The sequence below is a fragment of the Sinohyriopsis cumingii genome, chromosome 8 (genome assembly GCF_028554795.1).
Source record: "Sinohyriopsis cumingii isolate HCF-2022 chromosome 8, ASM2855479v2, whole genome shotgun sequence".
In the NCBI taxonomy this organism is placed as follows: Eukaryota; Metazoa; Mollusca; class Bivalvia; order Unionida; family Unionidae; genus Sinohyriopsis; species Sinohyriopsis cumingii.
The window spans coordinates 52,808,805-52,834,293 of NC_142968.1; the positions used below are offsets into that span (position 1 = coordinate 52,808,805).

General features: G+C 35.9%; 1 protein-coding gene and 1 long non-coding RNA gene across 2 annotated transcripts; one reads left to right on the forward strand and one right to left on the reverse strand.

The window, feature by feature from the left end:
• Positions 1-295: 295 nt before the first annotated feature.
• Positions 296-10,592, reverse strand: LOC149793522 (uncharacterized). Its single transcript, XR_016422563.1, has 4 exons — positions 10,509-10,592; positions 6,625-6,945; positions 5,902-6,041; positions 296-561 (listed from the first exon to the last, which is right to left on the reverse strand). It is a non-coding gene; the product is annotated as an uncharacterized LOC149793522 (long non-coding RNA).
• A 7,461-nt stretch (positions 10,593-18,053) lies between these two features.
• On the forward strand, positions 18,054-24,194 carry LOC149793523 (uncharacterized). The gene is made up of 3 exons (XM_089966404.1): positions 18,054-18,524; positions 22,054-22,541; positions 23,592-24,194. Exons 2-3 carry the CDS (start codon positions 22,206-22,208, stop codon positions 23,712-23,714), a joined length of 459 nt encoding a protein of 152 aa, XP_089822530.1. The 5' UTR covers positions 18,054-18,524; positions 22,054-22,205; the 3' UTR covers positions 23,715-24,194.
• Positions 24,195-25,489: the final 1,295 nt, after the last annotated feature.

A 25,489-nucleotide genomic window follows, 5' to 3' on the forward strand; every position in this document is an offset into this window, starting at 1 on the left:
TATATTAGTTAATCTCTCAACCTTAAATATAATTTATGCTACATACAGCTTTAACCAAAAAATCAAAAAAGGCAAAACAATAGAAATAAATAAAACTCTTTAGTCACAATGCTGTCTGTGAACGTATTAATTTCTCTTTTGATTCGCGCATGCATAGCATCTCTCTCTCTCTCTCGATATATATATATATATATATATATATATATATATATATATATATATATATATATATATATATATATATATGAACGTATGTTTTACTTATACAATGGGTTGCTTTTTCTCCATGGCGTGCTTCCTAATATCCTTATGACTGGATATCGATAAGACGTATACGAGGGAGAATCTATTGAAGTTGTATTCAGTACCTTGTTTTGTTGCTGTATCTCTTTGCATCATATTGTTTTCGGCTTTAGATGAATTTTCATTATCTTGGAGAGAAATAGGCGTACAGAACCTATCAGGCAAGTGATCCACACAGTTAGCAGATATTCCGTGTGGACAACAAAGTATTTCTTTATCATGGAACGATGAATTGATAGAGATATAATTTCCCTGTCCCTGTTAAGAAGCAGAAATTATGTCAGTGATGTAAACTTTAACACGTATTCGTAAAACTACCAATAACACATTTCTATGATTACGGTATCTTATAGATTATTTAGTGATGTGATGTGATTTTGATTTGTAAAGTAGCTTTAACAATTGTTCAGTCAAATCGCTACGATGTCTGCAATGTGGCAGTTTATAGTGATGTCTAGCACTGGGGCATCATGCCGCAGACTTGTAGCATGATGTTCCACCCAGTCACATTATCCTGACACCAGGTCGACCAGTCCTAACACTAACCTCTTAATGCTGAACGCCAAGCGAGGCAGCTGTTGGTACCATTTTTTAAGTCTCTGGTATGACTCGGCCGGGGATCGAACCCACGACCTCCCGCATCCAAGGCGGACGCTCTAACCACTAGGCCACCGGAGCGATGTGATTATTTAGTGTTTTTTCGGACAAATACAAGTGTGCTTCCGGAAAATACTAATCTTGGATAAACTAATACAAGTGATGATCATTCTTTTGAAAGTAGTAAATTAATAAACGATGCATATGTGAACTACAATTAAGATTAAGTGGTACTCAATATCCACAAGAAAGTAAATTTGTATGCAAGTTAAATTTCTTCGAGAATACGCTCCCCACTCACATCAAGTTAAAAATATTAGCCTGATACCAAATGAATCTAGGCCTAGAAAAAGACTGAAATTGTCTTATCCGGTCTATTTCAAATAGAAAAATTAAGGTATCTTTGGCCGGTTACCTCACCTTGGCACTGCCTTGTGTCGCTAGTTTTCGGATGAGCGAGATGCTAACAGGGATGCTCGCATGCAGGGGTGGATGGCAGGGAATTTGAGTAAAGTTGATGGGTAAGTATTCTAGTAGAAGCACAATCTACCTAAAAGTTTGCTTTCTCCTTCGAATACTTTCCCCAGTCACATCACGTTAGGAATATAGGTAATATGAGGGAGGAGGGGCTGAAGAGCATCCGACATCTACTTCGGGTATCATTCTGGGGAAGAATAGTTGAATTTCCCACGTGAATCATAACTAGTTCTCATAATTGCATAATCAACACTGCCTCGCGGCCATAGCCATTTGAATCTTATCTACGGTTAAGAAGATGATATTGACATCTCATTAACTACAACATTTTCACTGGCGAATGCAGCGACGCATGCATGCTGTGTTGACTGATTTAATTGAGTCCTTTGACCGTTTGTGCTGCTGCCACGGACCATACCAGGTCCAAGGTTTGCCTCTGCAACACTAAGTACACGGTGCTCATAAACCACTTCAAACACGAAGCAAGAACGTGAGGGGTGATACCTAGTTTTCCTGCTTTGAGTAGGAAGAGGCATTTGCGCTTGTCACGATTTCCCTCTGTGTGTGTTAAGAAGTGCTTGAGAAGGAGAACATGTCCTTGCACGCCTACTGGTCTCGACCTGTCTATGGAAGAGAAGGAGCGAATGGTGATTCTTTGGTTACCGACGGATGGTAACCTATTTTGGACAACAAAGCCTGGTTATGTCAAGACGACGACCGAACCATCCGATTTGAACTGAAAATACTACGGGTCGACGTAAAGAGCATGCAATTCGCTAACTCTGCAAGTGAAGGGTAAAGCTATCAGAAAGCATACCTTTTATATTATAACCATTGTACAAGTCTGGGCTATGCGCAAGAATCTACTCCTATTGAGTCTTGTTAATTTCCTTGCAGCAGTTCTATTCTGGAAACAAGGTGAGGAATTTGGTCGATTGATATCACAATTATCATACCGAATGTTATATCTGCCATGATTCTGGAATATATCCGACATCCCAGAGCTGTAGTCTTTAATAGTGATGCGGGCTAGCCAGAGAAAACATTCGGTCAGTTGAGCGGTTGTGACACTCAAAGGGACGATAATATCGGTCCGGCACCTGTCCGTGAAAACACGCAACGTTCCCACTTCAGAGTGGGGAGGAGAAACTTCCTGCTCTCGGCATTCTGTCCACCATCGAAGGTTCAAACTGTTTGTCTCTCAAGGCTGTCTGGATAAAAGCTAAGCGTGCTAGGGTGATTTAGTGCCTTTTCCCATCTCTTTGAGGAGATCGGACACCACTATCGAATTGTCAGATATAATGAAAACTCATTGCCCGAAGTGAAGTAGGTAAAATGTGGGTATCCAGACGTTGCGCACTTAATCGGTTGAGGTGATTCATGGCGATGATGGACTTAGCATGTCATTTGCTTTCCGAATTAGAAAGGCCTGAGTAAAAGACCAGGGATTGTGGCCTTTGCACAATCTCCACCGCGTGTTTTGAGATGATCGACCGTGTCTCTTGTTGAAGGAAGGCATCCTTCTCCCAACTTCCGTGGAGAGGAGACAGGAGGAGAGGGAAGGGGGTTGAATGAACAAAAACCCGAAGCCCCTCCGAAATGACTTAAAACACCAACCCGTTTTTAATTGAAAGGAGATCCAGTGAGCCCGAGAACGCAGGATTAGGCTGCTGATGGCGGTGGGGACTGTAAATCAATGTCTACAGTTTGTAGGCTTGATGGCGGAGAAACTTTCTTTCTGCCTCTCTATTCTCCTGGCATTGGGTTGGAATAGTTATTGATGTTCATATGAAGAAAGTCCCTGCCTCGGGTCCACTGCACACCCTTTGCACTGGCGGCTACTGAGTCAACATGATTGTGCTGGGGAGCGGAGAATTGTAGGGACAATTCTTGAGCTGTGGCATCAAAACGCCTTTAATTCGTACTCCAAAACGCAACGGAGATTCATTTGCGGTCGACCGATAAGCAATTTTAATGTGGACTTTAAGATATATTGTCCTCAGACATGCATAAGGTTGAATTAGATCTAAACTGGCCGAATCCGTCAAGGAATTGGCTATATTATTGTGATTCGCTCTGTTAAGGACCTGAGCGATACTGGCAGTCGCCTCGCAAGTGTGGCTATTGCAGGACTGTTCGGGATTGCCAAGGAGGCATGTAACACGTTCTTATCATTTTTGTAAGAAAATGCAGGCCGACATTTGGATGACTGCCATATTTATGTCGATAACTGAAAGGTGCGTACTGAAGATCTTGGAGCGCGTCTGATGTCAGCGAGAGGAGAAATCGGTAAAACCTGGCTTTTCAAAAAGAACGCATTGGAGGTGCTCTTGTCGCCAATCCAACCCGATAGTCGGTCGTTAATCTCTAATCTTTGCTGATTGTCGAAGGAGCCAGAAGGAAGGCATCTCTTCTTCCAGTCCAAAATCAATCTGTCATTGACTTTATACGCCTGGGTAGTGGTACGGGCTAGAGCGCATACCAAAATAGCCAGCACTCGATAGATTTCCTCGATGACGGCTTGAAAGATGAATTTAGTCTGCTCCATAGTCGGATCTCGTTTACTGTGCACCGCGTCCTTGTCCGGGTCGGTTTGTAGGTCTGAATCTGTCATGCCGGCCGGTCGTATTTGGCAATGTCACTAGCTTTCCCTTGATGGCAGCCAGTGAATAATTGAAATTCCGACATATATAGCACTGCCGGCTGGCGTGAACGGTGTGTGGACGGTCCGGGTACTCAAAATTAATTCAAACGGTTCGGCAATAGCCGGTTCCGGCCACTCAGAAGGCAGGTTGAACATGCATATTTCTCATTGATGTCTCTAGTATGGCAGTAATCTGATGCAGATGGCAGGGCTAGATGGACGGATATATCACTAAGATCATCGAATGAACTATTTGGCCGGACAATTTCAACGAAAAGGTCCTCATACTGAGACGGATTGATTGCTTGTTTCGGCTGGACGCTGGTGACGTAGGGACGGCCGATGAAGACTGAACGGTTGATAATATTTAGGTGTATTAAGAGTTGGTTCCAACGGATTCTGAATGAACTCCATGTGCCCTGATTTACAAAGCCGAATGCTGTCCTCGGAGATGCGGTGGGACTTGCACCTTCTGGGCTGACTAAATTTGGTGATACTCCTGAATGAGTCTGTATCGTAAACAACGAACAGTAGGTTGCCTTCCACCATTTATCCCGTTTTAACTTCCCGTCAATGTCGAATGGACTATAGTTTGAATGTCCATTTCATGCATTTAGTAAATATGTGACCTGAAACGACATAAGAAGTATGTGAATAACTTGGTAATAACATAGAATACCACCAGTATGCGACGAGCTAGCTAAAGTGGTAGTTCAGACTTCCCCTGTCCACGTATTAGAGACGCTGAATGTCATATGCGATGCATACTTAGTATAAATAAAACAAGAGTCATGGTAGACTTCCATGCTTTGGAGTTGCATATATAACATTTGAATAACAGTCTGCTGAAGCGAAACAAACACTCAAAATTAAACGCAGAAACTAGTAATGAGTTTAAAAACACAATTCATTAGAACACAGTCGTAACATCGAGAGAAATGAAAGTGTCGTGTCAGAAACCAATTGCCCCGTTATGAACTGGTGCACAAAACTTAATTAATAATTAAACCACAATTACATCAAAACAACGTGAAGCACGAATAAATTAAGCATACATTATCAAGCCGCACTTTATAATTTCGCTAATAAGACCTCCTTAATTAATGGAGTAAGCGAAAAAGTCTAATTTATAGGTCACCGATAGCGTGGAGGAGCCGGGGATTAAAAGACGAAGTCCCGAATAGTGACAAAATCACTAAAGACAAAATTGGCAGAAATTGTAAAATAAGACAGACAACCTGCAGTTGATCGATACATCCGCACAATAAGTCCAAATGGAACGATGTATGTGCCTACAGGAACACAAAAATGGTTGGAGTGTAGGAGGATGAACCGTACAAGAGTGAAGCTAAAAACTAGCGACTCCTGAATGTGCCAAGGAGAGGTAACTGGCAAGAGAAAGTGCCCTTTGTCTTTTTGAAATAGACAGGACAAGACGATTTTCGTTTTTTAGAAGGGCTGAATTCGCGAGGTAGAAGTTACTATTCCTAACTTAAAGTGATTAAGGGGCGTATGTGAAGGAGAAAGCATATACCCCTGCACATGTGCATCTACATAAGATTTGTTTTATCATAGCCAGAGTTATCGATGGACAAAATGTATTTTTCCATTATGCTAATAAAGCTTATGTTTGGAAAAGTATAAACTATCTCATATCAAGATAAGCAAATATTTTTAAGAGATTTTATACTTATAGTTTCGTTTTTACTTTGCTATATTCACAATAACAATTACATGAACTTGCAAAAGAAACTGAAGGTAATACAGACTCAATGTTAAAAGCATAAAGTAGTACATTTTACACGCTTAAGCACAAATAAGCTTTTAATAAGAATAGACAAAAGACACTAGTTTATAAAGATGTTGTGTTTATAACGTACCAAAACTTCCAAAGTTTTGATTCTTTTCCAAATTACTGACACATGTGGTCTTCCACAGTCAGATGATGAAAACTCGCATGCAAGTTTCAAGGGATGTCCAAGAAAACTCGTCGTGCAGTTGCACTTCTCTGTTGGCGGTTCTGTTTAATGTAATTAAATTATATATATATATATATATATATATATATATATATATAGAGAGAGAGAGAGAGAGAGAGAGAGAGAGAGAGAGAGAGAGAGAGAGAGAGAGAGAGAGAGAGAGAGAGAGAGAGAGAGAGAGAGAGAGATATCGATATAGATAGATATATAGGTATATAGATAGATCGATTTAAAAAAATGCTTGTTCTTCGGTTATACATTGAACGATATAGTCCCAAGACACAACCGATATCAGGCACATACAAAGCAATCGTAATCGGAATCGTAATCATCCACCTGTAATAAAGTGTAATCGAAATAGTAAAAATCAGAACCAAACTACATCTAATCGTAATCGATACTCTGTAATCGACTCCATGCCTGGCACACATACATCTTTTGATACATGCATGCATCCGTTCTTCATACATACATACATGCATGCATACATACATACATACATAGATACATAGATACATACATACATACATACATACATACATACATACATACATACATACATACATAAATGCATGCATGCATGCATGCATGCATGCATCCATCCATCCATCCATCCATGCATACCTGTGACTTGGAGTGAAATAGTTTGAATACACTCGCTCGTTGAAATTGACAGTACGGGAAACAAGGTAAATCTTCCTTCGTCGTCAAGGGATACATTTTTCAAGCGAATTGTTGACTTCTCTAACTTCTCTATCCTTCCTTGATAGGCGGGTTCCACCTTTATTTCTTTTGTATCTACCATGACCCGAATCAATGGATTGTCATTGAAATACCACTCAAGTTTACTTAATTTGTTTCCCTCTTCATCGAAGTCCCAAATCAAGTCCGTAGTACTGCCTTTACAGGCGTAAATTGTTTTTGGTACAGTGCTCCATCTAATTTCTGAAAGAAAACATAGTTACAATTTGCTGTATTGCCATAAAACTGGTCTGATTTGTAACAAGTAAGTTCATTGTTTTCTTAAGTTTTGGAGTATATCACTAAACTAAGTCAATTTGACACGTTCTTCTCTAGTTGTTTGCTGTGAATATTAATCCCTTAATGTAGTGTCCTATAAAGACACTTTAAAAGGAACCTTAATTTTAACACTCTTGGGAAAAGAGATTGTGTTTTCTCTTGCAATATTCTTTCTGCAGCATTACTCTTCTTTGATCTAATTCACACACACATGTACACACACTCATATATGTGTATAGGGAGGAATAAATTGGCCAGTTGTCGATCAATATTTCATGAAGACAGCGTTTGATTCAATCCCAGATAAATAATTATAATTTAGTATATTTCTGAATTATATTTAATTTCGAAATGTTGCTTCCAGGAAGTTTATATGCTATTCTCTTTTTGTATCATTCGTTCTTGATATAATAAGTTTTAATTGAAATGTTGATCTCTATAATATAATCAGACAAAACCTCATGTCTCAACATTTAGGACTGTTGACAAATCGTTACTCATTGGCTCAATAAGGAATTCAGAATTAACCAGTAATACTAATAATTGGCACGTGCCTTAACTCAATATTACTCTAAATGTATATCATGTGCCAATAACTGTTTGTACGGAATTGGTATCACTCATATTCGATTTTTGCATTTGCGTCATATAAAGAGCTATTTAAATGGCAACTGTGGTTACGTTTGTTTTTGGAAATAATGCAGATCATAATATTTGTGCAGTTAGGCTTTTTCAGTTTAACAGTATTCGTACTTCTTTACTTCTTGCCCAAACGTGGATGATAACTTGATCAAGATATCACCAGTTTAGAGATAAGTGCTTGAATATAGTTATAATGTTAACACGCTTTCTGAAGGCTCAGTCCGAGCGTCATTTTAGCAGGTGATTTTGCGAAATAAGGAAAGAAACTGTAACATTATATGCTGTTCAGACGTCTGTAATATTCACGCATCATTGTAACATATATACATATCAAGCTAATGTATGAGATTTGGCACGGAGTTAAATCGATGACTTTGGTAAGAAGGTGATACACGAATATGTCTATTCGAGGCATGATTCGTTCTTAATTATATTCCGTTGTATAACTGTATTGCAGAACTGTTGAACAGGAGGTGCGTTGGCTTCATGTATGGAAAAAAATGCCAAGAGTTCAAATATTGCAGAAACGGCGTTCGTACTTGCTAAACTATTTATCATAAGTTTAAATTGTGCAGAGATCGGTTCATTAGGGAAATCGGGAAGGATGTGGAAATTCTAAACTTTGGAATGGTGTGTGTTAATTATGGCAGTTAAATAAACCTAAAATTCCAGTTGGATTTGTAAATGACCTGGTGTGTGTTTCCATGCGAAACATTTTATTTTATAAATGTTTTACATCACACAATTAGTCAGTCTACGTTTCCAGTTTAAAATCCAAGGAATGTAGAAAGTAATTTGCTTGTAAAAATTGTCCAAGGGACGTCTTTGGAATTCCTTTGGAGACGCGGGACAGAAAGGCAAAGAAACGACTCTGCTAAGCGGGAAGCGACCGAATCTCGAAGGCACATAGTGTGGCGTCCTAATTTAATGCAAAGTTTTTTTGAAAGGAGTCATCATAATTGATTGAATTCATTTGTTTTGAATGCATTACGACTCTTATGTTCAAAAGAATATTGTATATTATTTTTTGGATAGGAGTCTGAAGATATTTATTTGAATTTGTTTGCTTGTTATGTCATATTAATCATATATTCTAGGAATTGATCATTGTTATGTATGTATGTTGTTTATGTCAGTGAAAATCTAGTTAGCAAATTAGCTACGCAAGACAGGATGAGAATTTGTGTAGTTAGTTGGCGTAACTAAGATGTGAAATGTTTTAATCGCGAATAGGTTGCACTGGCATTGAAGCAACAATTGGAACCATACGGCTTTATTTATTGTCGCACTTATATGTAATTGTATCTGACATTAGTCACAATAGTGATTAATAGTTCGCGCTACAGTGGCCTACTAATTAATAGGCAAAAGCAGACTAGGCTTTCGATCAATTAGTCATGGTGGTTTGGTGTATTAGGCGAATACGTTAAGTCCCTATACTATGTATTGTTTTTCGAAGAGATTGTAAGCAAAGGTCCCGTCCTGACACCATGTTAGCAGTTAGAATCTGTTTGTAATACGATATGCCTACACGCCAAAGGGGACGAACAATGGATTGTTAGTTCATTCCAGAGAGTTATTTTGAACAAGAATATAATGTGTATTATCTTATTTAAATGGGAAATGCCAGGACGACAGAACGTCAGAACGTGGGATAGAACGATTCGACAGTGAATATAAATGATCAATGCAGGATGGAATAATTCATGCCTGAACGAAGAGTGACGACGAGAGAGAATAAAGTCTTGTTGTACAAGCAGACTCCAACCGACAATCTACGTGATTCTGGAGGGAGATATGTAACCAGATCATATTACGCAGACATGCTGGAAAACTAAATTCGAAACGCATACTTAATTTTATGACGAAGTGTGTCATGTCTGTGCAAACGGAATTGTTAACTAAATTTTTATAACTTTTGGCATTTATTTTCTTGTAGAAGTGTAGTATCAATTGTCTTGTACAATTTAATTTTGTTGATCTAATTACTTAAATTCGCATATTCTGTAAGATCGTGTTATTCTATTCTGAATGTCTGCCCAGATCTTTTCTTATTCCGTTCATTAATTTCATATTTGCATTACTGTACCGATTCCGGCTATAACACCGATATCGATCATTCTCTTGATATTGATAACTATCCCCAAGGTATTATGATTTCTTTCAAAGGTTCTTCGGAGTATCTTCACTAATTAGTATCAACAAATGTTTAAAGTTTGATCTATTAACTTGTATGGTTCTGGATATATCTGATGGCAGATCAAGCATGAACTGTATCCGGCTGAAAAAGTTTTATAACAAGATTATTTATGTTTCTTTCAGTCAAATCATACTAGAGAATTTGTACATAGTATTTCTGTTTTCGTTCTGGTTTCGTAATGGCGGCCATACGATATAGCGGATCGGCAAATATTTCATTATATGTTGAGCTGTTTATGAGAAGTCGCTAAAAGATGTTTTCATTTAAGTACCAACATCCATATTAAAAATCGGGTAAGCATACATTGTGTAAATATGAAAGACTGTTAACCAAAGTACTCTATCTAACATTGTCCTAAAACGTGCTTAAATAACAAATATTGACGGACGCAAGTATTACGGTGCACTACGTGAACTTAAGCATGCCTTAAGCTAACTCAGTCTCATGACCAAGTGCACTAACAATGTACATTGTTTCGATTCTCGTTCTGACTCTATATTTACACATTGATTGTTGTATTTTAAGAGAGAGAGAGAGAGAGAGAGAGAGAGACATAGACAGAGAGAGAGAGAGAGAGAGAGAGACACAGAGAGACAGAGAGAGACAGAGAGAGAGAGAGAGAGAGAGAGAGAGAGAGATTTCTCACGATCGGATATGTCCAATTTCAATGATGTAAGGGTGAGCAATAACCAAACGTATGAACTTTAATTCCTCATCGGATGTCTGAAAATATAAAAGAAATTAATAAACAGTTTTTATATGTAAGGTGATAAACCTTACACAAACATGAATTTAAGTGTATAAACACTTCATGTTAAAATACATTTAGTTATTTAATTTCACTTGAAAGAAAATCTGATTGAATCCAGAGATTATGTTTAGATCGCCCCCAGAAATTCACACACCAAACATGCCAAGAAATATCCGATCAAGGCATACAAATAGCCTCCATAAAACGGTTTCTGAGCCAAATTCATTTTTTGTGCTTAGATAGCAGCATGAATTAGTACCCATTCCAGATCCCACCGTCTTAGTCCAAACAAATAGGAAAACAGCTTTGTAGAGGCAACAAAATGTATTTCATTTCTTAGTCGATTACCTAACTCGAAGACATATCGGGGAAACTCCTCATTTTCGACGAACAAAATAGGGTTTGACTCGGAAACAATCCCCTTTTCAAATACTACTGCGGGTTTTATTTTCTATTTCGCAAAAACGTTTATGCAGCTACTGTTTGGGATATTTTGAAATTATTAGCGTTTGCTATAATGTAAGTCGCATCATCATGACAAAAATATAGATTAATCTTACCACTGATGAGAGATCTAGTGTCACAGAATTAGGCAAAGAAATAACTTGGTTTTGTCTTAAAACAATTCGACTATTTCTCGTTGCATATGCGTACAACGTTATCTAGGGTGAATGTGTTTTTCCAGGTAAGCGACTGTATTAACATGTACCTAGCCACATATTACTTGTGACAGGTATCATTACTAACATGATATGCACGGGTATTCTACCCTGACTAGTACTCACTCTCCTATGGATTTAAGTAAGACCAATTTCTAAAAACTACACTGGTCGTTTTTGGATCACGTCAAGGAGTATACACTCTCCATTGTTCTCCAGCCATAGGGGTAAGTGTTAAATTTACATTTTTATTTGATATGCGAAGCTTATTCGGTTTGTAATGCCTTATCGCGTAATAATGTGTTTATTACAACGCAGACTTAAAGTATTATCATATATCTAGAGATTATACAGAAACTATTATGTCCAATTTGATTTTATTGTAGCTGACTGTTATGGCAGCTGACCGTGTTTGTAGCTGTGATTGTCTATGAAATATGATTGTGGATATTACTAGAGCGGTCTGAAGCTGTCCGAAGCCGTCTAAAATTGCTTGGAGCTATCTGGAGTTTCCAGAACAATTAATGCTACGTGCTATCGATACGTATGTAAGTATGTCTGTGCCACGGACGTAGACGTAGCAAAATTGAGAAAGTGATGTATTTTTGTCTGTACGTGTAACGTATGACTGTACTCGTAGTGGATTCATAAAGGAGGTGAGCGGTCGATAAGAGTGTGGACCAACCCAAGGAATCGTGCGACTGTACAAGGGGTCTAGCAGCATACGATTGGATCAATTGTTGTTCCATTGCATTTTTTTTGGTGTTGTTTATAGTCATAAGATTATCGTGAATCTTAGTTGTGGTAAGATTATTGTGAATCTTAGTTGTGTCAAGATTATTTTGAATCTTAATAGAGTTTTTGTTCGAGATTATGTGAATCTCTTATTGTGTAAAATACTGTTTGAGGTGTATGTGCAGTCCATGAGGGTTCTTGGATCTCTACTTCATTTTGATTTAATATTTGTTTTGTTTATTTTCGATGTGGGAATGTTGTGTAGAGTGATTTGAGTAAATCGTATGTTGAGAGCTTGAGAGAATCATTGCATTTTTACATCATATATTTACCATTATTAATTCGTTCATAAATTTCCATCTTTCTCACTTTGTGTTTGTCTTGTTCATTTAGTCCAAAATCCCACTCGGTTGCAATTCTGCGACATCCAGGATATAGTATCTTGATAACATTTCCATGTGAGACTATTTTTTTTTATCGACAAAACATTTTTAACTCGTCATCAACTCTGTTCTTGGTATATTTATTCTGAGATATCAGTTGTAAAGAGTGTCAATAACATCAGAAAGCAAATTTCTATCCCAAGCAAGCTTACAAAAATAATCTCAATTCTCCTTGCGAACAAGAGATTACGTATTTCTGCTTTCGAAATATGAACTATATTCCTCACTGTCGATGATAATTGTCATCTGCATACCTCGGAAGATAATTCTTTTCATCTTTAACGTAGTATTATCTTCTGTAATATCTTCCATTATTTTTCATATTTCACACACAGTTGCACTATCCTTAATTTTGAAATTCACACTAAACGTACTGAATATTGGTTTTCTTATTTCACAGCTCTGTTCAGTCATATAAAAAAGCAAATCACCTTTACCTCGCAGTTCTTGTATCCCTTCTATCATAATAAGCTTCTCATCTCTGAGAAGAGCTCTAAGCTGATTAATAATTTTATTATAAGTCGCTTTTGTTCTTTTACAAGACATATTTTGCTCCCGTATTTTGGCTCAATCTTTTTGTTAATTGTTCATAAAACAACATCTGCTCCAGACCCTACCAGGAGTAATGGATTTGCGGTTCCTCCAGCTGATGCGATTCCAATTTATGTGAATACCATTGGAATGTGATTCAACACTCCTATTATTTTCTGTAATATTGTCTGGCTCATCTGGAGCACTAAAGATTATTTATAACATTTGTAGTATGGGATCAGCTCGTCCCTGTCTGCATGGGGTAATATGAACGAGATTTTCGGATGATGCTCTGCTCTACCTTGGGAGTGAAATATATGTATCTGTCAAGACGAGCAGGATGGTATTCCGTTTTCAGATTTATTATTTTGTCCCCACTCATATTGATATTTCCAACCATTTTTCCACTTCTCAGCGATAACATGCTATTATCGATCGACTTAAGTTGTGCAAAGATTATAGTCGTGTGTTATCTAATTTGATAGGTGGATATTTTGTTTCAAGGTCTAGCACTCGCTGAGCTGACATACTTAAGTTACCTGTCATAGTATCTCCATCATTTCTGAGATAATTTGTTAAGTCTGCGCCAGCCGCGGTAGATGTAGTTACTTCTGTTTGTTTCTGTTGTTGAGCTTTTGATTAAGATTCCAAATTTTGTGTAATATCTCATTCTTATTGTCGATAAATTTAACTTGGACCGGGTGATAAAATCTAGTTTTATAAAATGCAGTTTAAAATAGAACGAGTATAATTAACGATGACACGGAGCGATTAATCAAACACCAATACATCCACGATCTACCAGATTGCCATCAATTCTGTTTATAAAAATAACATTAAAACTTACGATGAGGCTGGTGAGGCTTATAATACGATACGAATTGCTATTATTGCTGACAGTTTCTCAATATATGGAGACTTGTTCCAGGTTTTGACGCATGACACTAATTTAAGACTATGGGTAAAAAGATTGTTGATGCTAGAAAAGTACAAATAGTTGGTAAAGGCATAAAAATCTATAACTCTGAAGCTGAAATAGTTGATCGACTGATGCTATTAACCTCATCAAGAGAAGCAGGACATGTGCGCACATAAATGGAAAACGAAAATATTGAAATTTTAGATAATCGCAGATCAAAAGGTAATCTAACATCCGATGAATATTACAGTTTACGCAGTGATCTTATCATGGCAAATTGATTCATCGCAAATGTAATTTATTAACCGAAAATCTCAGATAAAATAAGAATGTTATCAACTTTATTACTACTTGATTTATCTCAAACTACGGCCATAAACGTTTAGCTGTCCACGAATCATAAACGGCTTTATCATCTCCAAGAATATCTGGTGCTCAGAGATACTGGAATAAAAATGTAATGGTTTGAGCGAGGTGACATTTTACAATGTAAACGGATTTTGCTGCGATATAAACTTGCTCGTCTTGAGGTACTATACCTGGCTGATCAGCAAATTTATCGTCGACGACAGGAAGCAAATACGTTTCTAGATCAAACTTGAGATTCTTTGAATCTTGACTGCTAGCAGTATTGGGATTCTTCGAATTCTGATGTAATTTACACTCCGATTGTTTGCTTGTACTCTACAGTATCACTATCGAGACCAGAGTTACGATCTTACAATCTGTTTGCGAACAACAGAGTGATGTGAGACATCTTTTAAACATAACGTTATATAATTACTGTAATAACATGCCGGACGAATTAAAAAGCATCGTCAGAGCTAAATTCTTAAATATGAATATGTTATTCGACGCTGTCTAGCTATTTATGAACTATGCAAAAATAGAAAACAAATACGTCAATCTTATATCTGGATATAGCCATTACTCGGAATTTAATGCGCTACTAACATATTCTGAGGTATCAGAACTTGAGAAATGCCAAAAAATATTTGTTCGATATGACAGGTATACGGTTATGAAATAGGGTCACTTTTGTTTGACGAGGAAAGATGTAGAAAACGTACTGACAATTAATCTGTAAATAAACAGCTAGCAGTGGAGCGCAAAGCATCTAATTTTGTGTTGATTATAAAATATGGATAGATTTGTTATTCGAGCTAATGTTATGCATCCTTATCATGTAGAAGAAGTTATAAAGAACATGTCTCGTGGTGATGTTAACGCTGTGGCTCACTTCGAAGTAGAATGGTAAAAAAATAATTTCATTTTCTTAATCAACATAGAACTTGATCAAGTGTTGAAACACGGCAAGATCTTTGTCAAATACGATAAAAAACACTTCATAAATATGTCAATTGTTGTTTTACAAACAGCTAGGTGGCACAGATATTAAACAGCAGATTGATATCGAAATACACTTCTACTTCCGCTTATGCTCGAGAAGGCGGATTTTGTATTGCCATCTGCGTCAAATTTGATTGATTTCAAATCGATGTTACAATGTTTTGATGCTGTAGAGATTGATGAAAATGACATTTCGTTACCTCTAACACAATCAGTTTCTACAACAGGACGAATTAGTTGTCTAAAAATAACACCCCTCCCCTACCTCGTCATGTATTCTCTTGTTGTGTAACCAGGTCCAAGTTCTCCAAATGGTTATCGGTTTTGATATTATTAAAATGATCAATAACTAAGCCACTTAAAATAATGCCATTAAATGCCTCAAACACGAACCGATCATAACAATATTTAACTTGGTCAGTATTACTTCCTTTAACACCTACACTCAAATAGCCATTTTTATATAACCAACAACTTGTATTGTTTTAATATTTCTAATAATTCTTCTGTGGTCGGCCTGGTACAGATCATACATCGGATGCGGTTGAAATTCGTCTTGTAATGACAAATTTGCGATATTTTTATCAGTTACCTGATCATTCACAGGATAAACTGTTTTTCCAGTTGGACTCTCATCACAGAACAGCGTATAAATAAATTCCTGTAAGAACATTTCAGTGTACTCGGTATCATTAACACCTTTCATCTTTATCTTACAACCCACTGGAGTTCTAATCCTAAATGAAGCTTTAGCTTTATGATTAATCACCACTCTCAGCATATTTCAAACAGCAGTTGTACTATTTGTGAACGTATATCTCCTGCTCACTAACCGTTGGTTTAAGTCCACTAAGCATAATTATGCTCATGTCATACTAATAAAACTTTTGTTTCTCTAATTGACATTTTCGTATCAAACTCATTTAAAGAAATATGAACAGTAGATATTGCAATGTTGAAATTCAGTGATATCGCAAAGAAAAGTTTATTCTCGATAGAAAGCTTTCAGTGTAACAAAACTGCAACTGCGTTGGCAGGGCTTGATAACAGCAGCGCACTAGGATCTGAAAATAGTAACACCATTTCGTGTTCAGTTTTTAAACCAAATACCTATTCAAGAATTCAAGAATCCCAACAACAGCAACTTGAGGAATTTGCTGATCCTTATATCACATCAAAATCGCGTATAATTGTAAGGGGGACACAGATGATGTAGTTGATATATTGCATGAAATATGGAAAAAATCGATGAGTGCACAACATCAGGATCATGTTGGAGATTTGATAAAATAACAGAAATATTAGTTAAATCTATGAAATACAATCCACTGCGAGGTAGCTCATATGTTGAGCAGATGACTCAAATAAAAACTCGCAATGTGGTGCAAATATAAAGAACAAAATGTTTTCAATGGGCTATATTTTCAGCGTTATTGCTAGCACAAGATCATCCTTATCGAGTATAGATTTACAATAGTAAAGTTAACAATCTATATTTTAGCGGGATTGACTTTTCTCTTGCTGAGAATCAAAGTCCAAAATGTGAAAACCAAAATAAACTCCTGTTATCAGGAGGTGTTAATGTAATTGGTGTCGATGATGAATCACAAAATATATATCCGAGATACATCAGCGGTCGAGCATCACATATAAAAATGTTTGTATTGATTGAAAAATTGCAGACACAAGACGAAAGTGACTTTTGTTATTTACGCAGATTTCGAGCCTATTTTGGTTTTATGTGCTAGGAGCAGAAAATAACCTTGATATATCTTGGAAAGAAAATTTGAACAACATATTCCGTATGGAGTACCATATAAAGTAGTCTGTGCTGTTGATATAATTTTCTCTAAACCAATGAAAATTTATTGTGGAGCTAATCCCGCTGTTTGGCTGTTAAAATTTATTATAAACGAGGTTTATATCATGATAACTTTGCTCGATAAGACAACAGCGACGAAACCGCTGACAAAAAACACCAAAAAGCTGATTTTGCTGCAGCAGAAGTATTGTATAATTATGAGCAGGCGCTTTCGCCTCAAGATCTTGTGAGAGATCACTCTTATAGTTGTCGTAAGTATCGCATTTCAGCACATAACTAATGTAATTCAAAATATACCGCACCAGACTTTGTTTCCTTTGTCTTTCACAATATTGGTGTTTATCATTCTCATATTAACGTTGAGGCGTTTGGCAACAAGGGTATAATGATTCTTCTGAAAATTAACAACAATGATAAAATAAAACATATTCCTAATAACACTGAAAAGTATATGTCAATAACGCTCGGCAAGTTCAAATGTTTTGATAGCTTTCAGTTTATGGCAGCATCGTTGGACGAGCTCGTAAAAGACTGCGTTAAGTTTGATAATTTGACTGAGGATTTCGAGGATACGTCAACCTTGGTAACAAGAAAATTAATTTTTCCTTATGAGTATCTTGATGATGGGAGCAGATATGATGAAACTTGTTTACCTGACAAAGATATGATTTATTCTCGGCTAAATCTTGAAGGTGTCAGCTATGATGATTATGCTTATGCTGCAAAAACTTCGGTGATTATCATGGCTTGTATCTTATCACAGATCTATACATTATTGCTTCTATACAACTTTTCAGTACAAATTTTGATAAATATGAAATTTTGATTTTGCCATCTATGTAATCTTTATCCAGTGTTAAGATATTGCACTGAATATATAAATATTAAAAATAGATTGATTTATGTTGATTGGGCAAATGAAAGTTTGATTTACCGTTTCATTTTATTTCAGCTCAATCAAGTACCAAACCTATCAACGGAAATAATTTTCCGAAGCAAGATTTCAATGATAAGTATTATAAGTGTATTTACTATAATGCTATAACATATCACAATGAGCAGAAACAGAGATTTAAGCAGAAGACCAGGTAGCGCATATATGTTTTAGCAATCAAATAAGAGTCATTTAAAGCTGGGAAATACTTATGAATATTGCCATCATATAAGTGCATCTACCGTAAGATAACTCGCCGCAAGATTATAGATTGTATCACATATAACATGGAAAACAATCATACCATTAGGTCCAATGTGTTGTATTTCATAATACTTTTTTATTTCATGGTTTTATTCCAACAAGCAAGCTTCCAAACAATGAATATTTGCCTTTCCTTCCAGGTCTACTAGGACCGCTTATTGGGGTTGGACTAGTAATTGTTGCCATTTCCTTGATCATCGTTGGAATTCTAATTTTATTCACGCAGAGTTGTAAGGTCGCATTCAGCAGATTGGGTACAATTATCTTCTACTTTTTAAATATACATGTGTCGACATATAACTGATTCACAAGATTTAAATATATAGCATAAATTCTCTCTCTAAATGAAAATGAAAAATGTTGATATTTAAAGCAAAAACTCTCTAAATTGTCACCAACTCATTTTTTCCAAGTTAAATGCTCTCTGGTAACATACTGAGTTTGCCCGATTCTAGCTTAAAGAGCTAGATACAGTTAGCTAATGTGCATGTTGCAACTTTGTTACTTTACACAACTCATAGTTGGGTTTATACTGCCAAAAGTTACACGGCTGGTGACAAGTCATTGCTGACCATCTGGGATAACCTTCATGCGACAACATTACTATTGCTTGTTTGGCTTCTTTTTTATACACATGCATTCTCTGATGGCAGGTTATGCTATTGTTGTGTCAGGTATAATGTGTAATTCTAAACATATGTAATACGTCTCTGCTATGACACTTTGGCGAGTTTGATTTTGCAAGCCGAGGAAATACGCTGAACGTAGTATGTAACTAAGAATTTACTTAGGTTACATTAAACAATTTATTTTCACAGAACAGTGCACAACTCTTTCTCACGTACATATCTGCGGTGCATAAGCAAAACGCACTTTGCATTTGATCCCCCTTTTGAAAAACGTTTCCTCCCTTTTCAGGAATATCCCATGCTTTATTGATGCGCTCTTTTACACTGTGATATAACCTTTATATCATCATTTTGTGGACTTTCAACCAAGTTGACGAACTTTGTATGTGATTGCTGGTTCATGCAATGTATTTCATATACCTTATTAGTATGGCAGGAATTAGATTCAAGAAAGCAAGTAACGAACAATCTTGGCCATATTAAAATTTGAAATGATAACGTTTTTGGCTTGCACACACAGCAAAACAAATGAACAAGAAGTTGCACTGCTTAATACAACTACCGGATTTCATAGTATATACTTGCTGTATACACATTCACCTGAGCACCCCATCTATATTTGAGGTCACTGATTCACGTATTATTATGCTAATGCAATATTTTTCTGAGATAAATGGAGATGATCACAAGGCAACCTAGTTTTATAATATCGTGTTATTGGAACTTTAGTGCGACAATCAGTAGTGATGTTATCATGCTACACTATTTATACCTGAAAATCGCCAGACGAAATGAATTTTTTTAAATAACAAATATCTGCAACCAGAAATGTAGAGACTGTATGTTTAAACCGCAGCTTGAATGTGGAAGGTTGAATGCGCATTTTTACAATTAAGACAATCTGTTTGTGACACATTTGAACAAAATAAATAAATATTCACAAAAATGTTTACAGAATAATGACGGAAACTTTCAGAAACAGGATTGAAAGAAAGGAAGCAAAAAGCAGATATAATATTACGCCAAGTAACCAAGTAAAACAACGAAAGGACTCTGATACGAAAACCAAATGTCATAGTCTTCGATCTGACAGACATTATCGAATTTCAATAGCATAACATTTTGTTCTGCTCAATCACAACACGCAACTTCAGACTTATTTTTTTATGAACCATTTTCACAAGTGAAATATGCATTGTGTGCTAGGTCATGAAATAAAACAATAACTGACTTAAGGAACATTGGATAGGAAATCAATGCATGATATATCACACCAATACACTCAGGGCTATGTTCTACACACAACAAAGTAAAGTTCAAACTGATTTTGATGCAACCTAGACTAACAACAAGGCTCTAATGCGAAGCTTGTCTTACGGTAAGGGCATATATTTGGAGAGATGTGGCACAATGAAAACAAATAATATGCGTACGGAACAAGGAACTGAGTCAGAAGTGACTTGCATAACGTGCCGCTTGAAACTAGCAACTCATAATGTTCCAGATGAGGTGAAGATTGAAGGTACTATTGCATTGGAGAAAGGTCGATGATTTGACCTCGACATGAACAGAGTATATTTTGCTGGATAGATAAACAAAGGCCATATATATATATATATATATATATATATATATATATATATATATATATATATATATATATATATATATATATATATATATATATATATATATATATATATATATATATATATATATATATATATATATATATATATATATTCCTAGGCGCATACCGCTCCGGTGGCCTAATGGTTAGAGCGTCCGCCACGGATGCGGGAGGTCGTGGAGGTCGTGGGCTCGATCACCGGCCGAGTCATACCAGAGACTTACAAAATGGCACTAACAGCTGCCTCGCTTGGCGTTCAGCGTTAAGAGGTTAGTGTTAGGACTGGTCGGCCTGGTGTAAGTATAATGTGACTGGGTGGGGCATCATGTTACATGTCTCCGGCACGATACCCCAGTGCTAGACATCACTATAAACTGTCACATTGCAGATATCGTAGCGATATGACTAAAAAATTGTTAAAGCTACGTTAAAAATAAAAATCATATCACATCACATCCTAGGCACATATACTCTGGATGGAAGACCTCAATGCATGTTAATAAATCGTGTTAAATAAAACAAACCAAAGCCTCTCTAATGTTATTTTGACTTGAAAACAATTTATACGATTAAAACGAAAGCTGTTAAAGAACCATACTCCAGTCCACATTTGTGCAAATAAAAGAATTACACTGAATCATACTTTAGAAAATTGTGATTCGATGGATGAGACATTGTAGCTCAGATAGACTGAATGATTAGATTTATGACCATACCAGCACAGTAAATGATGAATACGGAAAATTGTACTACAATCAAGAATTATGAACGTAACGAACAGACGCGAAACAGAAGACTTTGACGGAACAAACTTTGAAGTAATGGCTGCATGTTTGACTGAATTGAATTTGTAAAATTTCACATTGATTTATATCACGCTCTCAATGTAATATGATATAAATCTTAACACTTTAGGTTACATACATCGTTTACTTATATTTCAATGTAGTATGTGATAGCAGCAAAGCTTTTGATGTTCCAAATGACAACCTTGCCATAGAGATGTCACTTCAATGAATGAAAGACGCAATGCAAAGTAATGCACAAAGAATTTCCGAAGAATATACACTTCTTAAACAAGGCCTTAGCTGCAAAGTCACAATGGCGCAAACCGAATACCAGAAGCAGTGAATACAACATTATTTATTTTTTGCTTCAAGTTTTTTTTATTCATTTACTTAAGGAAATAGAGGAACGATATAGTTTGCATTGACAAGAAATATTATTATTTTGATTTGATCTCTTTATTTTCCGATGAAAAATACAATCTAGGTGAACTTTGTATGCTAACGCATTGCGTGTTTATGTGTGTGTGTGTGGGGGGGGGGATTTCTTACACGTTTCATTTGTATTAATAAGGTGATAATTAGCACCTAATGCCTGAATGCACAACCATTTCTCGTTCCACAAAAAATCTGTAAGATTTAAATATATGGGTTGGATAAACGATTAAGTAATATATTAAAAAATGTAAAGGTTTCTTCCTGTCCCTCAAGTTCAGTTTTTAATTTTGTCCTATTTCAGGAACACAACATCAGCCAAGTGTAGAATCTTTAAATAGAGAAGTCGCTCGAGAATTGTTAAGATTCAACCTTGGCAGATCGTTAACTGTCCCACGGACGTTGAGATCGGGATATCTAGTTATAAATAGAATATCCGGGAGTTTGCAAACACTTATGGATCATACCCACGATATTTGGAATCCAGTTCGACGAGCCTTGTCTTTGCAGACTTTGCAAACTTTAACACAATTATTGTATGCGAATATAAGTCAAGTTCACAGTGATGATTCGATGAACGCGACGTGTTGCTCTAAGACAGACAGCATGTCAGGTCTGAACGTATCTGCAGACCAACTTAATCTGGATGACTTACCTTCAAGGGCTCAAAGAGACAGTGGAGTTAGCCGTGATGAGCAGAATATTCTTACAAGATCTGTAAGCCTGAACAACGTCCGACCTCACGGTTTTGAGCAACAGTCCGAGGAGGAACAATACAGTACTATAGATGAGGTAAAATGTGACAGCTTCCACTCTCAATACCTCTCTGTGTCTCTCAATATATGCATGTCAGAGCGGGAAAGTGTAATCTCAAAGGGAAATTGCAATTGGTAAAGTGGTTTAATGATACTGGATTTAATTTAAGAGTTTTACCCAAATTAAACAATTTGTTTTCTGGATAAGATTCTCCAGTAAAGCCGTATTTGCTTTTTACATATACTGTATTCTTTTTAATTCTAAGCCTCCAAAACAGAATAATATTACTTCATGGAGCATGTTTGACTTTGATTGGTCTTATAAATTGAAGAATATCTTACTTTTATAGAATATCAATTATCATAGATAAGCAAACATTTACGTTTCATATTGTCTGAACTGAATTATGTTATTCACGAGTGCCAAGAGAGTGCATGTATGACCGCATGGTTTATAGACCACAATTTAACTAGGATTTTGAAAGACCACTACAAATGTGTCGCAGCTTACTTTATAACTATGGCGATCGCAATTATTAATGTATGTTGATTAGTGTGCTGATTCACATGTCGACAATCTTGATGTTTAATTGTTTAATGTTTCACTATACGGATAAATTATATTTCAGAAATGTAGTCATCCGAGTATTATGTTCGCAATCTAAAATTGTATACTACCAGAGGTCATTAAAATAAATGAATTTTCATTTTAACCTAATTTATGTGGTGGCATGATGACTTATCTTCCGCCCTGATGTACTTCGTGATTTATACAGATAAATTAAGAGGATTGGACTCTGGTTACATTCATGGCTACAAATGCAGTGGCTAGTGTTTTATATCTTGCAACACACATGATTTACATTTTACCACATACAAATACTGTAATCTTTGAGTTTCTACATTACTCAGCACACTATGTCTGATCTAATATTTACCCACACAGGACGATATATATGTTTCATTACATGTATTTAATCACTTATCACGTATCTTGTGTTGGCGATATTTTGCAAATATTTATCCGTCCATCTAAATATTTAATTTGTTTGAATTTATTTATTATTTCTTCACCTTGTTTTCATAGGCTAAATTGCCTGTCTACCATTGCTTCAAAGCCAACAAGAATGCTGAAACTCTACAAAACGGCTGCATAAGTCCTGAAGCTGGAAACAACGATTATGACATTGCGGTTCTGCCCGTTCTTTGAAAGCAATGAAGTAGTTTGTAGTGCTGAAGCACTCGATTATAATAGAAGATGAAATCTAACCAGCATTAACAGTCCGCTTACTCATTATTCCCACTATGAAAACGAAGTCATATGGACAATATTACTTTGCATGCCAGGACCCAGCAACGTGGAATGAATTGGTCACTGAACTCAGACACAAGGACACAGCAATCCCATTCAAGAGTGCTCTTAAAACTCACTGATTTCAACTGAAAGAACAAGCTTAAAGACATAATAATGTTCCCTACCTTAAATATTTACAGCATGTTTTATGTTTTCCAATTTCGTGGTGTTTGTTTTCTTTAAAAATATCATTATATATGTGTGTTATGTCATAGGTGTTGTCTAACATTGTAGAGCGCTTCATAGCTTCTAATGATTAGGCGCTATACAAAGTCGTCACTAATATTATTATTATTATTATTATTATTATTATTATTATTATTATTATTATTATTATTATTATCGTTAGTAAAAGATTTGTGCGGCACCAATAGCGACTATTTTGTATGTTTTCACAGAGTGATCAATATCACCGTGTAGTATATATATATATATATATATATATATATATATATATATATATATATATATATATAGACACAGAGAGAGATAGATACATCGATAGATAGATACATATATAGATATAGAGAGGAGGATTCTGAATATGCACCAAACAGAACAGAAAGTGCTATCCCTGGATTATATATACGAATGCTTGACAATTGTAGGCAAAATTAAGATCTTAATACAAATTCTTATCTATCTTGTGTATATTTATGAATCTCTATAATTAATTCTATATACCTTGCTTTCTCTGATAGAAATCCGGAATGACTGTGTAGATAAATGAGAATACATTACTTTATCGTCATTCGAGTGTGTCTGCTACACCGATTGCGTAGGATCATTTTTAAGTGATGTGGCTTAGTCGTGAGGGAATAGGGGCTCGAGTGTGTCGGCAAGGCGACGGGTGCCATTTACCCGCGGCCCTGGGTTCGCATCTATATATATATATATATATATATATATATATATATATATATATATATATATATATATATATATATATATATATATATATATATATAATAGTGCATATCATATTTCTCTAAATACTTTTGTAAATATTCTTTTATCTTTGCATTTTCATTGATGTGTAATATTGCGATTTGAAATAATCACAATTGTTAATAAATATCTGATCACAAATCGGAAGCTGGACCAAGAGGATAAAGAACAGGAGCAAAGTGTTATACATGAGTATTCATATGTTTTTCGTTTTTTTTAGCTTAAAAATGGCCAAATGTCACGTTTGATTTCAATGATTGATAATGCTCTTTCGTCAAATAGTATTTAAGCTCTTTTAGCTTTGCTTTGTTTTATATTTCAAATGTAACCCAAGACTAATTTTCAAGAAGTAGTCATTTTATAGTATTTGTATTAAATCTAATTGATGTATGTGAATTTGTTTAATATGTACGACCCATTCAGCATCTCATTTTATATCCCTCCATATCTCCAGGCACAAGCAAATTCTAAATCGTGCCATCTAAAAAAAAATATAATTTGAGCAATGAACTTGATTTAGTATCAAGCCAAGTTTGAGTTTCCATTTATTTATTAGTATCGTCTATTTGCCTTTCGCCATTTTATATGCTTGGTTAAAATTTCGGTCATGGAAACATTCTACAACGTACTATTTATGAAACTCAAAGACTAGCAAAGAATAGTATTAAAAAATAAGCCATACC